Here is a 12845-nt window from a genome sequence, read left to right on the forward strand (position 1 = left end):
CCATCATGTCCCTAAACTAACGAAGGAGAAACGTATAGCACCGACAGCATGTTTTCCAAAAACTAACTCCTGTACGTTAAAACAGAAAATTCTGATAGGTACCTGGAATTTGGTACAATTTCTTATTCTTAGGAGAGTTGAATTAAATCTGTGCAATTAGGAAACCAAAATGAAGAAGTTAACCAAAGTAAGAGGTTTTGTTTTTCCTGAAAACAAATCACAGGACCTGATGGCTGTCCTGCCCAGCTTGCTGTTGTCCTCCGGGGTTGAGTGGGCTTTTTCTGTGAGAAGCTGATTTGTGAACAGGAGGAGCTGGAATCAGGAGCTGCCTTAGAATTGTGGCCTCAGCTTCAGATAAGAACCTGCTTTACCAAAGCCCAAGGTGTGAGGAGGGCCTTGGCCTTTGCAGCCTTTGCTGAGCACACAGACATCACTGTTGTGATGGGGCAGACTGACCAGGTGTAGGGGTGCAGGTGAATTGGAGGCGGCCAGTCGTGGTGTCCCTGGGCCCCAAGGATCCGTCTTTCCAGCAAAGCACGGTCACGTCTCCATGTTCCTGTGTGTCCCCAGCTCCTGCTCATGTGTGACATCTGTGCCCGGTAGAACAGGCCCAGCATGGAAGCAGTGTGAGCCTCGGGCCCCTCCTCTCAGCAAAGGGGACAGGCAGGAGTCCACACAGGAACAGGGCCAGCAGTGTGCCCAGAGGCTGTGCCCAGAGGCTGTTTCTCGTGCCTGCAGGAGAAACCTTGGCCCAAACCTGCCTGCACAGTCAGCGCCCATTGTTCATGGCAATTGAGTGTGCAGCAGTGCAGAGAACACGTCACTCATAACTACTTTGGGGAACTGCCTTTTGGGTCTAAGATCCAGGCCACCGTGCAGTCCTCGGGATGGGGCACCCATCTTCCTGCTCTCTGGGGCATTCAGGCTGAAGTTTCCAGAATCTGGGTGATTCTCTCTCCCCCAGCAACCCAGTTTGGCTGTGAACCCTTCCCTGGAAGAAATGCAGCCATGTGTGGCGACCTCCAGAAGTGGCCTGCACTGAGAGTGTGGCCAAGGCAAGGAAGGCATGGGTCCCCAAAACACAGGGCTGGGGCCATGATTGAAAGCCTTAGAATTGGGGAGGATTTGCTGAGGGGCTCCATGCTCTGGATTGCCAAGTGAAGGAGCCTGAGCAATGCCCACCCCTATGTGCAGTGGGCAGGGTGGGGCTGGGTCACCTGGCCAAGGTAGGGCTGGGGCTGGACGTCACCCAGTGGAGCCCCTTGCTTGGCAGCCTGGGGGCGGGGCGGGGGGAGTGCTCAGGGATGAGGGGCACTGAGGGGGCTGTCATCTGTCCCCAGGCTGCGCTGGGCTCTCAGGGAAGCAGTCAGAATCCTTTCGAGCCCACTTCTGTTTAGGCCACACCCAGGTCTCTTGGTCAAGGGCTGTTGGCAGAGGGGTGAGCGCTGTCTGCTGCTGGCCTCCTTGCCCTCAGCCCTGTCTGCAAGTCACAGGCAAGGATGGGCAGTCAGCCTGGCAGGAGTCTCCCGGGCTGCCTCGCTTTTCTCAGAGACAAATCTGGGAGGAGCTGAAGCCTTCCCCTTCTCTCCCTTTCTCTTCCTTTTGTCTTTGAAATTGCAATCACAGCTTTCATCTGAGCCTTGGGCCACAGAAGCCAGATGCTCTGACGGCATGGCTGCCTGAGATGAGGGTCCAGGGGGCCTCTGTCCTCCCACGCCCAACCTGGCAGGGGCAGCCCTGCCTCCCGGCTGAGGCACTTTAATCTCTCACTTTTCAGGCTCTTATTCCTAGAATAGGGGTTCTTAATGTGGAAATGGCTTTATGTTTCTCCCTGGATACCTGGCCTTGGTTTAACACATTTTTGTTTTTGGTCAGATAGAAATGTTTAGAAAACCTCAGTGGGATGTGGGGACTCCTTGGTCCTAGGGGTCTGTGCTGCCGACGAGGGGATGCTGAGATTGGGGAGGTTAGCTCTGGCCCAGGCACTGCCCACCCGCCATGGGCAGGCGCTTAACTCTCACCCCACTGCAGCAGGCAGGGCACATCCCCATTTACATCTGAGAACTTGAGGGAGAGGGAGGCTTTGCCAGGTGCATGGCATCGTGTTTGTGGCAGGGGAGATGGGGTGGAGCCTGGGCACACTGCTCTCTCTCTAGAATGTTACAAATGAGGGTGATTTTTAAAAACAGCATCTATTCAAACACTGCTCCTTCCTTTTCTCTGATGGTGTATTCCTAGAAAAGAATGTGATTTAGCATAACCCCGGAGCCTCACACTGTCCTAAGCTGTAGCGTTTTCTACAGGAAGAGGAGGGAAATGTGGCTTTGACGGGAGTCACCTCTGGGATGGGCTCTGGCATTGAAATCCACAGCGGTGACACTGCCACTGCTGCAGGTGACAACATCAGTCATCGAAGGACTGCTCTGGGCAGTAGGGACGGGTCCCCAGGGTTCGGACACGGTTGCTTTTTTTAAGGCTCTAGAGGGGGACAGGACAAAGGCATGGAGTGACCGACAGTAACAGGGTCAGATGAGACGTGTGGGCTGAGCTCCGAAGAGAGGGGGAGGCTGGCGGGGCCAGGGAGGAAAAGGCCAGGTGTGGATTACTGAACTCTGCTTTGTTATATTTTCTGGATTAGGAAATCTGTGTGTTCCTTGTACCAAGCCAGTGCTGGTGACAGAGGTGAAGCCTCCCACATCCCCTTCTCAGAGGCTATCCTGGTTCAGGTTCAGTGACTCCCTGACAGACCTGCTTCTCTGCATTTGCACAGCCGTGGGGTCCTGGCATTGCCGTTGGCATGTGTGTTGGTGCTGTCTGGGAAGATGCTTTCTTGTTTGCAGCTGGATCCCAGGGCCTTGGCCATTCCGGCCTCAAAGCAGGGTCTTCAGTGAGCCCCGCTCAGGAAGGGCGATGAGCGAGTAGCCAGCACTCACAGGCTTCCGAGGACTCCTGTCTGTGGCTTGGAGGCAGCAGGCGCTGGTGCTGAGCCTGCGGTCCAGGAACCTCCTCTGCTCCCTCTCGCTTCCTGCTGTCAGATGCCAGCTCACATCAGCTGGACTTTATAGGCCTCAGTGTAAAGTGTGGCACACAATTGAAAAGGCGCGTGTGTCCTGCCACCAACCACAGTCTTCCTCTGCCCTCAATGGAGCGCAAGCCTCTCATTCCTTTACAGAGTCAGCCCTCAGACTCCACATCTGCCCGGAGCCTCTGGTCTTTGGAAGAGGCTGCCTCTCCCACCTGGCAGACCTGCTGTGGGTGGGGGACTCCTCCTTGTGGGTCCTGGAACCCACGTCCCAACCTTGAGGCCTGGAGCCTCGGCCATTCTGGCCTCAAAGACCTTCTGGGCCCCAAGGTCTCTGTGGCTATGCCTGCTGTTCTGACCTGGGAGGGAATCATTGTGTAGTGATGGTCCGTGTATGGATTATGGTGCATCTCATGGCGGCTCTGCCTGGCATTCACAACCCCGTCCCTCCAGGTGGTGCCTGCCGAATGATGGCACAGCAAGTTCCTCATTTCCTGTCCTCAGATCCGTTTCCTGCAGCAAAGAATGAGGGTTGCAGCTGCTAGTTAGGAGCTGAGGACCATAGGCGAGGATCTAGGGGAACAGCTCGGCCAGGTCAGTGTCCTAGTGCTCCATGCCTGCCTCCACTTCCCCAGGTGCACACCACGCTCTTACCTGGGGAGCCTGGAAGAGCGGAAACACACATGCTTTGGAGGTAGGCCAGGCTTCAGGTGGGCCCCACCATGTGCCAGCTGTGTGGCCATGGGTGTCACTGATCTTTTGAGTCCTGGTTTCCCACTGGTGAACATGGGAACAGGAACAGGTACACTGCAGGCTGTAGGAAGGATCAGAGATCATGTATGAGCAGTGCACAGTTAAAGCTGTGGTGACACATGGCAGCTCTCAGAAAAGTCATGGGAGAAACATGGCAAGGTCATAGGAGTAGCACTGTGCAGGTCACAGGAGTATCACTGAGCAGGTCATGGGAGTAATACTGCACAAGTCATGGGAGTAACACTGCAGGTCACGGAAGTAACACCGAGCAGGGCAGGAGTAACAGGTCATAGGAGTAAAACTGCAAGGTCATAGGAGTAACACTGCACAGGTCACGGGTGTAGCACTGCAGTGTCATGGGAGTAACACTGCAAGGTCATAACAGTAATTGTGCAGGTCATGGGAGTAACACTGCACAGGTCACGGGAGTAACACTGCACAGGTCACAGGTGTAACACTGCACAAGTCACAGGAGTAACACTGCACAAGTCATGGGTGTAGCACTGCAGCGTCACGGGAGTAACACTGCAAGGTCATAACAGTAACTGCGCAGGTCATGGGAGTAACACTGCACAGGTCATGGGAGTAACACTGCACAGGTCATGGGTGTAGCACTGCAGCGTCATGGGATTAACACTGCAAGGTCATAACAGTAATTGTGCAGGTCATGGGAGTAACACTGCACAGGTCACGGGAGTAACACTGCACAGGTCACAGGTGTAACACTGCACAGGTCACAAGAGTAACACTGCACAAGTCACGGGTGTAGCACTGCAGAGTCACGGGAGTAACACTGCAAGGTCATAACAGTAACTGTGCAGGTCATGGGAGTAATACTGCACAGGTCATGGGAGTAACACTGCACAGGTCACGGGTGTAACACTGCACAGGTCACAGGTGTAACACTGCACAGGTCACAGGTGTAGCACTGCAGCGTCATGGGAGTGACACTGCAAGGTCATAACAGTAACTGTGCAGGTCATGGGAGTAACACTGCACAGGTCACAGGTGTAACACTGCACAGGTCACAGGTGTAGCACTGCAAAGTCACGGGAGCAACACTGCAAGGTCGTAACAGTAGCTGTGCAGGTCATGGGAGTAACACCTCTAGGCAACAAGACTGACACTGCACAATTTATTGGGAAAGTCACTGCGAGGTGTTCTGACTTACTGAGCTGGAGAACTCACAGAGAAGAGGGAAACTGAAGTGGAAGAAAATGGGTGTGTGAGAACAGTTATAGTCTTGGTATTAACATATGTCTTGTAATGCACATTCAGATGGACTTTGTTATGCTTTGTTTCATTTGGCTACGATGTTAAATTCTTCCTGGTTGTGTAGTGTTATCAGCTCTCAGCTTTAAGAAAAGTAGCTGAGAATACATTTGGCTTCTAAAACTCTACTGCTTTGTAGAAGATCCCAAATCACCGATCCTGTTTATGTGGTCTGAGGGGGAAAGTGTTTTGTGTTTTGGTGAGAGAATTCACTTTTATCTTAACCATTTTCTTGTGTTACTAGGTCACAAAACCTATCTAATTCTTACATGGCCTGCTTTGCAGTCAAAGACCTGTGGGCAGGTGAGGGAGTAATTTCAGTTCCCTTCCACAGGTGAGAAGCCTGAACCCGGGGAGGGCCTTGCATGGTGGGGGTAGAGACACGGTGGGGCAGGGCTGTGGATTTTTAGGCCATGTCTGCCTTGGTCACAGCAATGCCCAGAGATGGGAGGGAGCAGAGCAGGTGTGTGTGGGACAGGATGGGTCCAGCAGCCCTCTTGCTTCCAGCCAGTGAGGGAGGTGGTGGACTCTGTTCACAGTTCCTCTATTTCCACAATGGACTACAGACTCTCCATAAACATCTCTTAGGAGCAATTGGGGCATGAGAGGCAGCTCCAGTCTGGCTCCTTGCAGAATTGGATCCATTTTCAGCTTGAGAAGGTTAAGAAAAAAGGGGCACCATAATGGTGACAAGATACTGCTTAGAGTTCTGAGGAAACAGTAGGGAAGCAGAATCGGAACAAGATCAGCGTGCATGCATGTATGCATTACTGTACCCATGTGCGTGCGTGTGCATGTGTGTACATGTGTATGCCTGCAGCTATATGCATACATGTATGTGTGCATGTGTGTATGTATGTGTGTGCATGCATGTATGAGTGTGCACATGAATGGGCATGACTGTGTGCATGTGCATATGCATGTAGGTGTGCATGTATGTATATGCGTGCACATGCCTCTGTGTACATGTGTGTACATGTGTGCATGCATGCACATGTGTGCATGCATGCACATGTGTGCATGCATATGTGTGCATGTGTGCACGTGTGTGTACGTGTATGTGCACATGCATGACTGTGTGTCCATGTCTGCAGATATACACATTCACTTATGAGTATGCATGTAGGCATGCACGTGTGTGTACATGTGTGTGCACATGCATGTATGAGTGTGCATGTGAATAGGCATAACTGCATGTGTGCGTGCATGTATGATCGTGCATGTGCGTATGCATGTAGGTGTGCATGTATGCATGTGTGTGGATGCATGTGTGCACATGTGTGTGCACGTGTGTATAGATGTGTATGCATGTGTGTGCACGTGTGTATGTGTACGTATGTCTGTGTGTGCCTGTATGTGGATTTGTGTGCCTGTGTGTGCCTGTGTGTGCGTGTTTATGTGTGCATGTTTGTGTGTGCACACGTGTGCGTTGTGTATGTGTGTGCGCGCATGTGTGTGTGCATGTATGAATGACTGCACGTGCTTGTCTCTGTGCTGAAGTGGGAGGGATACCCTGTGGACACCGAGAAAGGAGGAACCCCTGAGCACCACAGCCCTTCTATAGGGTTGAGCAGAGGAGCAATTTGAGAATTTTAGTAATGTCATATGTTTTCATGCAAAAGTGTGGATAATACATTGAAGTGAAGGAATTCCAGTTTTAAGTGTTGGACACACATGGTTAAGGGTCCCACAGGCTGCTGCTGGCTTTCCTTGTGGATTTAGCTTATTGGCCTCAGAATGATGTCTGGACCTTGGTGTATGCCGTCCGTGAGCTGACAGGGTGCACAAGTCCAGGGTGCCACTTGATGCCACATGTGGGGCGTGGAGCCCACTTGAGAAAAACGTATGCCCTGAGGCTCCTGGGCTGGGTTGAACCAGTGTCTGCCAGAGAAACTGTTTTTTGTCTGGATGATTTATGGTCATAATTATTATTAGTAGGTGGCTGATATTGAAAATGAAATATGTTATTTCTTAATTTCAGAACAAATAACACAGATAACTTAGCAGTCAAATTAGCATATCAACTGGCTGGGAGAAATATGCATAACATTTGCAACTCTGGTAGTAATGTGAAATATTGCTGCTCTGTTTGCCTTTTCACTAAGGAGTGCTACAGGGTTTTCCAATACAGGTTTTCATCAGTCCTCTGTAGTCAGAATCAGGCTGGGCACATGCCAGTAACAGGTGGTTTTCCAAGGTCAGGATCCGAGAGGTAATTGTGATGCACATCTCGTTCAGATCACATCAAATTGTCAGCCATGATTAAGGCAGAGATGGGAAGAAAACAGAGGCTTTCTTCCTGGTGCCTCTCCTAGCAGAGCTCCGTTGTCTGCCATTTCCATGTGACAAAGGCAGAGTTAGAACGTGGGCTTTGACTGCAGGGTCCCTGCATCTGCCTTCCCCCAAGGTCTCTTTCCTGCACTGGAGATGCACCCTGGAATCCTGGGCAGAGTACTGCAGCTCCTGCCAGAGCCAGAGCCGGGACCAGAGCCCTTCCACGACAGCCGACTGACCTCCAGCACGTTTCCTGTGTGGTCACATCCTTACTGCTCCCAGTTCATGCTCTGGGAGGCTTTGTGTGCCTGGGGCGGGAGGGGCCCTCACCGCTGAGGCTCTCCCTCTGGGAGGCAGTGAGGGGAGCCTCAGAGGTCTGTGTGAGGATCTCAGAGGTCCGTTAACCTCCATGATGATCTTTTCAAGGTGACCGCTTTTGTGGGGAGCAGTGTCTGCCCCCTTCCTGCTGTTCAAGCGCCAGGTGTGGGACTCTTAGAACATTCCCTGCCAGGGTCCTGTTGGCCATTCACCTCCTCTGCCTCACCACCTGGCACAGGCACCTTTGAATGAAGAAATAATGCAGAGAATGCAGACTGAGTGTGGGGTTAGCTCATGTGCAAATAAGATTAAGAAGTGAAATGTTAGCTGGGCACCACGGCTCCCACCTGTAATCCCAGCACTTTAGGAGGTCAAGGCAGATGGATCCCTTGAGGTCAGGAGTTCAAGACCAGCCTGGCCAATATGGTGAAGCTCCATTTCTACTAAAAATATGAAAATTAGCTGGGTGTGGTGGCTCACGCCTGTGGTCCCAGCCACTTGGGAGGCTGAGGCAGGGGTATCGCTTGATCCTGGGAGGCAGAGGTTGCAGTGAGCTGAGATTGTGCCACTGCACTCCAGACTGGATGACAGAGTGAGACTCCATCTCAAAAAAAACAAAAAACAAAAAACAAAACAAATGCAATGCAATGCTGTTTTTCATGAGATTATGTTATTTCAGAAAAACAATCTCTGCTTGGATTGGAGGCTCCCAGCGTTGGGTGTCCACCCGCCTGTTCCCCGTGACTGCTGGCTGGTATGGTGGGCACTGGTGGTAGGTGCTGGGCTGGTCAGGCCAGGAGAGGTGCACCCGGGGCTGCACCCAGGCCACCTCCTGGGAGGAAGCAGACCCCAGCCAGGGGCCGCCCTGTGACCTCTGCTTCCTCCTGTGCAAGGCTCGTGAAGCTGTTGTGGGACAAGCGAGGCTGTCTCCTCCTGTGAGCTCCCAGCATCCCGTCCTGTTAGGCTCTGGGCTGCCTTAGTTCTGGAATGATGTTTAGTTTTGCAGCCTCCCCACGGGCTCGTTTAAGGAGCTGAGTGCTTCCACTGTAAGGGTTCTTGGCCAGCTTCCTCATGAGGAAGTAGTGACTGGAAACTTTAAAGTGACCCTGGGGGTGAATCCCTCAGTAATTCATAACTTTCTCAGGATTCTTCAGTTCCTTCATTCACCCATTTGCTCCTGGGCACCAGCGCTGTGCCGGACACACAGGGGGCATGGGAGGAAACTGGAGAGAGGGGGAAGAGACACGTACCCCATTCCTGAACTCCAGGAGAGGAACAAACACCCCAAATCCACGGTCACCGCATAGTGTGGTGAGTCCAGAGACGGGTGCTGGACAGCCTGAGTCTGGGGCTTCTGGAGGGATCTTAGTGGGTGAACAGGCATTTGCCGGTTGGTGAAACAGGATTGAAGGCACGATGCTTTGTGGGAAGAGGTGAAAGACACCATGTGTACAGACTCCACCTGCCCTTTGCTGGCAGGTGTGACTCCCACGTCCCCGCCCATGGATCTTGGTGCAGGTGTCCTGGGTGCTCACGCCCTGCTCCCTAGTGGGCTGGTGTGTTCTGGACCCAGCTCTCTGTTGAAGAGGGGCTTGGACGTGGAGCCAAAAGCTGGCCTTTGCCAGCCTGCGCAGCCGCAGTGGATGCATGGCTTGGGGTCACCGGCCTCCCAGGCACCGGGGAGCTTTCGGGGACCCTTCCCGGGGGAGGCTCCAGGCGCCCTCCACCCCACATCCTCTCCGGGGTCTGGCCCTGCCGCGCTGGCTTTTCCTGCCCGCCTTCGTCTCCGCCACCTCCACTGCCTCCGTTCCTCCCCCTACCGTCTCCCGTGTCTCGTCTGTGGCCACAGACGCCACAGTTTGCTTCCGATGTAGCCGGGCTCTCGCGGCAACTCTGCTCCCCGGGGCCCTGCAGCCTTGCTTGTGGGGACGCGGTGCTCGGGGGAGTGTGGTGCGCGCAATGGGCACGAGGCCCAGGGGAGGGAGGTGCCAGGCCCAGGGGAGGCCTCAAGGGGAGGCCCCGGCCCGACTGCTGCTCCCGCTGGCCGGGAGTCTCCTGTGATGACTTTACCCCAGGGTTTACCCTCAGCGGAAAGCCCGGTCCAGGTGGGAGCTGGGCTCCGGGACAAGGGCCAGGAGGCCTCGCACATGGCGAGTCAGGGGTGCATCTTTCTGCCTTCAGAATCGTCCACACCAGCTTGGAAAAGCCGGGTCGGAGGCGCCTGCTCAGAGGAGCCAGCTCAGTGGCCGGCGCTTTCTCTAAGCCTCGCAAGTGGGCCAGGGCAGCGGCCTCGGGAGGCCCCTCTCCTCTCCCTGCTGACCGCGTCTTTCCTCTGTTTCCCTGCAGGCTGCCTGCTCGAGGAGGGCCTCTGTGGAGCATCCGAGGCCTGTGTGAACGGTGAGTGTGGTCCCGGCCGTGGCCCTGGTCCGCCTCGCTCCTGCCGGCCCTGCACAGTGCCCAGCCTGGTGAGCCCTGCTGCTGGCGTGGAGCTGGGGCTGCCCAGGTGCTCTGACTAGGAAAGGCAGATGGAGCCCCGGAGCCATGGGCGGTGGCCTCGGTGGGTGGGGGAGAGGGTCCCCAGACGCCGGCTGCTCATTGCTCGCACTAACCCTTACTTTCTGATCGTGTTTTGCTGGGTCCCTGTCCCTTGGCTGGCTTTTCATATTTTTTCTTTCTTTCTTTCTTTCTTTTTTTTTTTTTTTTTAAGACAGAGTCTCTGTTTGTCCCCCAGGCTGGAATGCAGTGGCACGATGATCTCAGCTCACTGCAACCTCCACCTCATGGGTTCAAGGGATTCTCCCACCTCAGCCTCCCAAGTAGCTAGGGTTACAGGTGCCTGCCATTGCACCTGGCTAATTTTTGTATTTTTAGTAGAGACCGGGTTTCACCATGTTGACCAGGCTGGTCTTGAACTCCTGACCTCAGGTGATCCACCCACCTCAGTCTCCCAAAGTGCTGGGATTACAGGCATGAGCCACCGCGCCCGGCCAGGTTTTTCATCCTTTAAGCCACAGATTTTCCTCTTATTCAGGTGGATAAGAAAACACGTTGAAATGTTTTGTTTTCAGGCTGGGCTGAAAGCCCACAAGGATGGCAGTTATGATGAAATACGGGGGGCAGCAGGTCCTGTGGAGCCCTTCCCTCCGGTGTGGTCAGGCAGAGGGCCTCTCCCAGGGCAGAGGCCGCTCAGTCCTGTCTAGTGCTGAACTGGGCGCTGTGGGCTCTGAACACACAGGGTAGGGGGAGCATTCTCAAAAGCACTGGGCGGAGCCACCTTTCCCCAAATTGGGGGCTGCGCGTGGGCTTGGGGTGTGCTGAGGGAGGCCTTCTCTTTCCCCAGCTCCTGGCTTGTCTGTCCTCTGACTGTGGAGAGGAGTGGATTTAATCCCAGCCAGGATGGTGGGGTCTGCCCAGAGGTGCCTCGCACTCACTACTCTCTGCACATATGTGGGTGCTGGCAGGTGGCTGGGGTGCAGGGCATGGCACTGACCTGGGGAGCGGCCCTCCTGGAGCTTCTCAGGACAGGTCTTCCTGCACTGGGCATCCTGGGGGAGCCGAGGTGGGTGCCTCTGAGGGGCTGAGAAGCCAACCGAGGAGCTCTTGCACCCTGGGTGGGACCAGCCCTCGGTTCCGGACAGAATTTTGGGGCTGGGTGCACCTGTGTGTCTGTGCCTAGGCAGCTCCTGTGGTCAGGAGGGGAAGCCATGCCAGAGGTGCCAAGAGGAGAGCGGGTCCTTGGGGGCAGCTTCTGCTGTTGTCTCTTGTTTGGGGAGATTCCTGTGCCCAGTGGGACGAGAGGGAGCCGCAGCTCGTGGGGTGCAGTGTGGGGGGCAGGTGGTGGGTTCTGGCCCAGCCCAAATCCCCCAGGGGCTCCCTGGCGTCTCCGAGCAGCTTTTATTTGGAGGCAGCGTTAAGACAAATCGTGATATTGAAAAGCTTCGCTGTTTGCTTGGACTCAACAGCTTTTGATGATAATGGACACAGGTGCGTTTAATTTAATTGGAGCTGTAAGTAGCTCCAGCAGAATAAAAGCTGAGGCTGTTTCCGCCACTCATTGACAGAGGCCGGCCTGGATGTTGGGCTGTGACCATTCTCAGACATTTTTCTCTCCAACCTTGACTTGCCTCCCAGACGTGGAATCATCTTAACATCATATCCAGATAATTACTGTGGATTCTTTGGAAGAGAAAAGCAATTTAAATGTAAATACACATACCCAGGCCTTGATTTATAGAAACAGACAATCTTTGATGTTTTTCTATGGTGCACTGAAGGTCTAGGAAATAGCAAAGCCGGTGGAGCCCCATTGTGGAAAACCGTGCTCTGCGTGGAGGATGGGGAGCAATAGGAGAAGCGTTCCTGCGCTGCTGGCTCAGATTGATGGTTGCCATGGTGACTGCGTTAGCCGCGGCTGGCGGGCCAGGGGTGCAGCAGCCCAGGGTGCAAGAGGGGTGGCTGCAAGTCCAGAACATTCTGCCACCAGCCACAGGGGCTCTTTCTCTCCCTCTGGCGCTCTCTCTCTCTCTTTCCCTCTCTCTTTTCTTAAGATACATATAGGAATATATAATCTTATCAAGCTTGGATATGATTTTTAAAAGCCCAACAGACCTTGTTAATGAAAAGAAAGTCAAAAGATAAACATACCGTCTCACACTCATTGGGATGGCTGCTATTAAAACAACCTGAAAATAGGTGTTGGTGAGAATGTGGAGAAATTGGAACAGTTGTACACTGCTGATGGGAATACAAAACAGCATAGGTGCTGTGGGAAACAGTATGGTGGTTTCCTAGAAAATTAAAAATAGAGTTGCTGTATGCTTCAGCAACCCCACTTCTGGGTACATACCTCATAACACGGGAAGCAGAGGCTTGAGCTGTTTGTACACTCATGTTTGTAGCAGTTATGCACCACAGCCAAAGGCGAAAGCAACCCGGTGTCCGTTGATGGGCAGATGGTTAAGTGAAACGTGGTCCATCCATGTGGTGGAATGGTACGCAGCCTTGAAGAGGAAGTGTATGCTGGCACATGCTGCAACATGGGTGGACCTTGAGGATGTTATGCTGAGTGAAATAAGCCAGTCACAAAAGGACAAATACCGAATGATTTCACACGTGTGACATACCAAGGTAGCCAAGTTCCTAGAGACTGAAGGTAGAGTGAGGGGGCCGAGGCTGGGGGACAGTCGAGGTGTCAGTGTTTAATCAG

At 53.6% G+C, this 12845-nt stretch overlaps 1 protein-coding gene across 4 annotated transcripts in view; it reads left to right on the forward strand.

Annotated features, from left to right (window-relative positions):
• PTPRN2 (protein tyrosine phosphatase receptor type N2) overlaps positions 1–12845 on the forward strand; it is a 972293-nt gene that overhangs the window by 78826 nt on the left and 880622 nt on the right. For 3 of the 4 annotated variants that reach the window (XM_039472901.2, XM_074378841.1, XM_039472903.2), the window contains exon 2: positions 9986–10036. The exons of the other annotated variant lie outside the window; for it this stretch is intronic. In XM_039472901.2, coding sequence (XP_039328835.1) covers positions 9986–10036 — 51 coding nt within the window. The remainder of the gene's footprint in view (positions 1–9985; positions 10037–12845) is intronic. 4 annotated transcript variants of the gene reach the window in all.

Source organism: Saimiri boliviensis, chromosome 10, assembly GCF_048565385.1.
Source record: "Saimiri boliviensis isolate mSaiBol1 chromosome 10, mSaiBol1.pri, whole genome shotgun sequence".
Taxonomy (NCBI): domain Eukaryota; kingdom Metazoa; phylum Chordata; class Mammalia; order Primates; family Cebidae; genus Saimiri; species Saimiri boliviensis.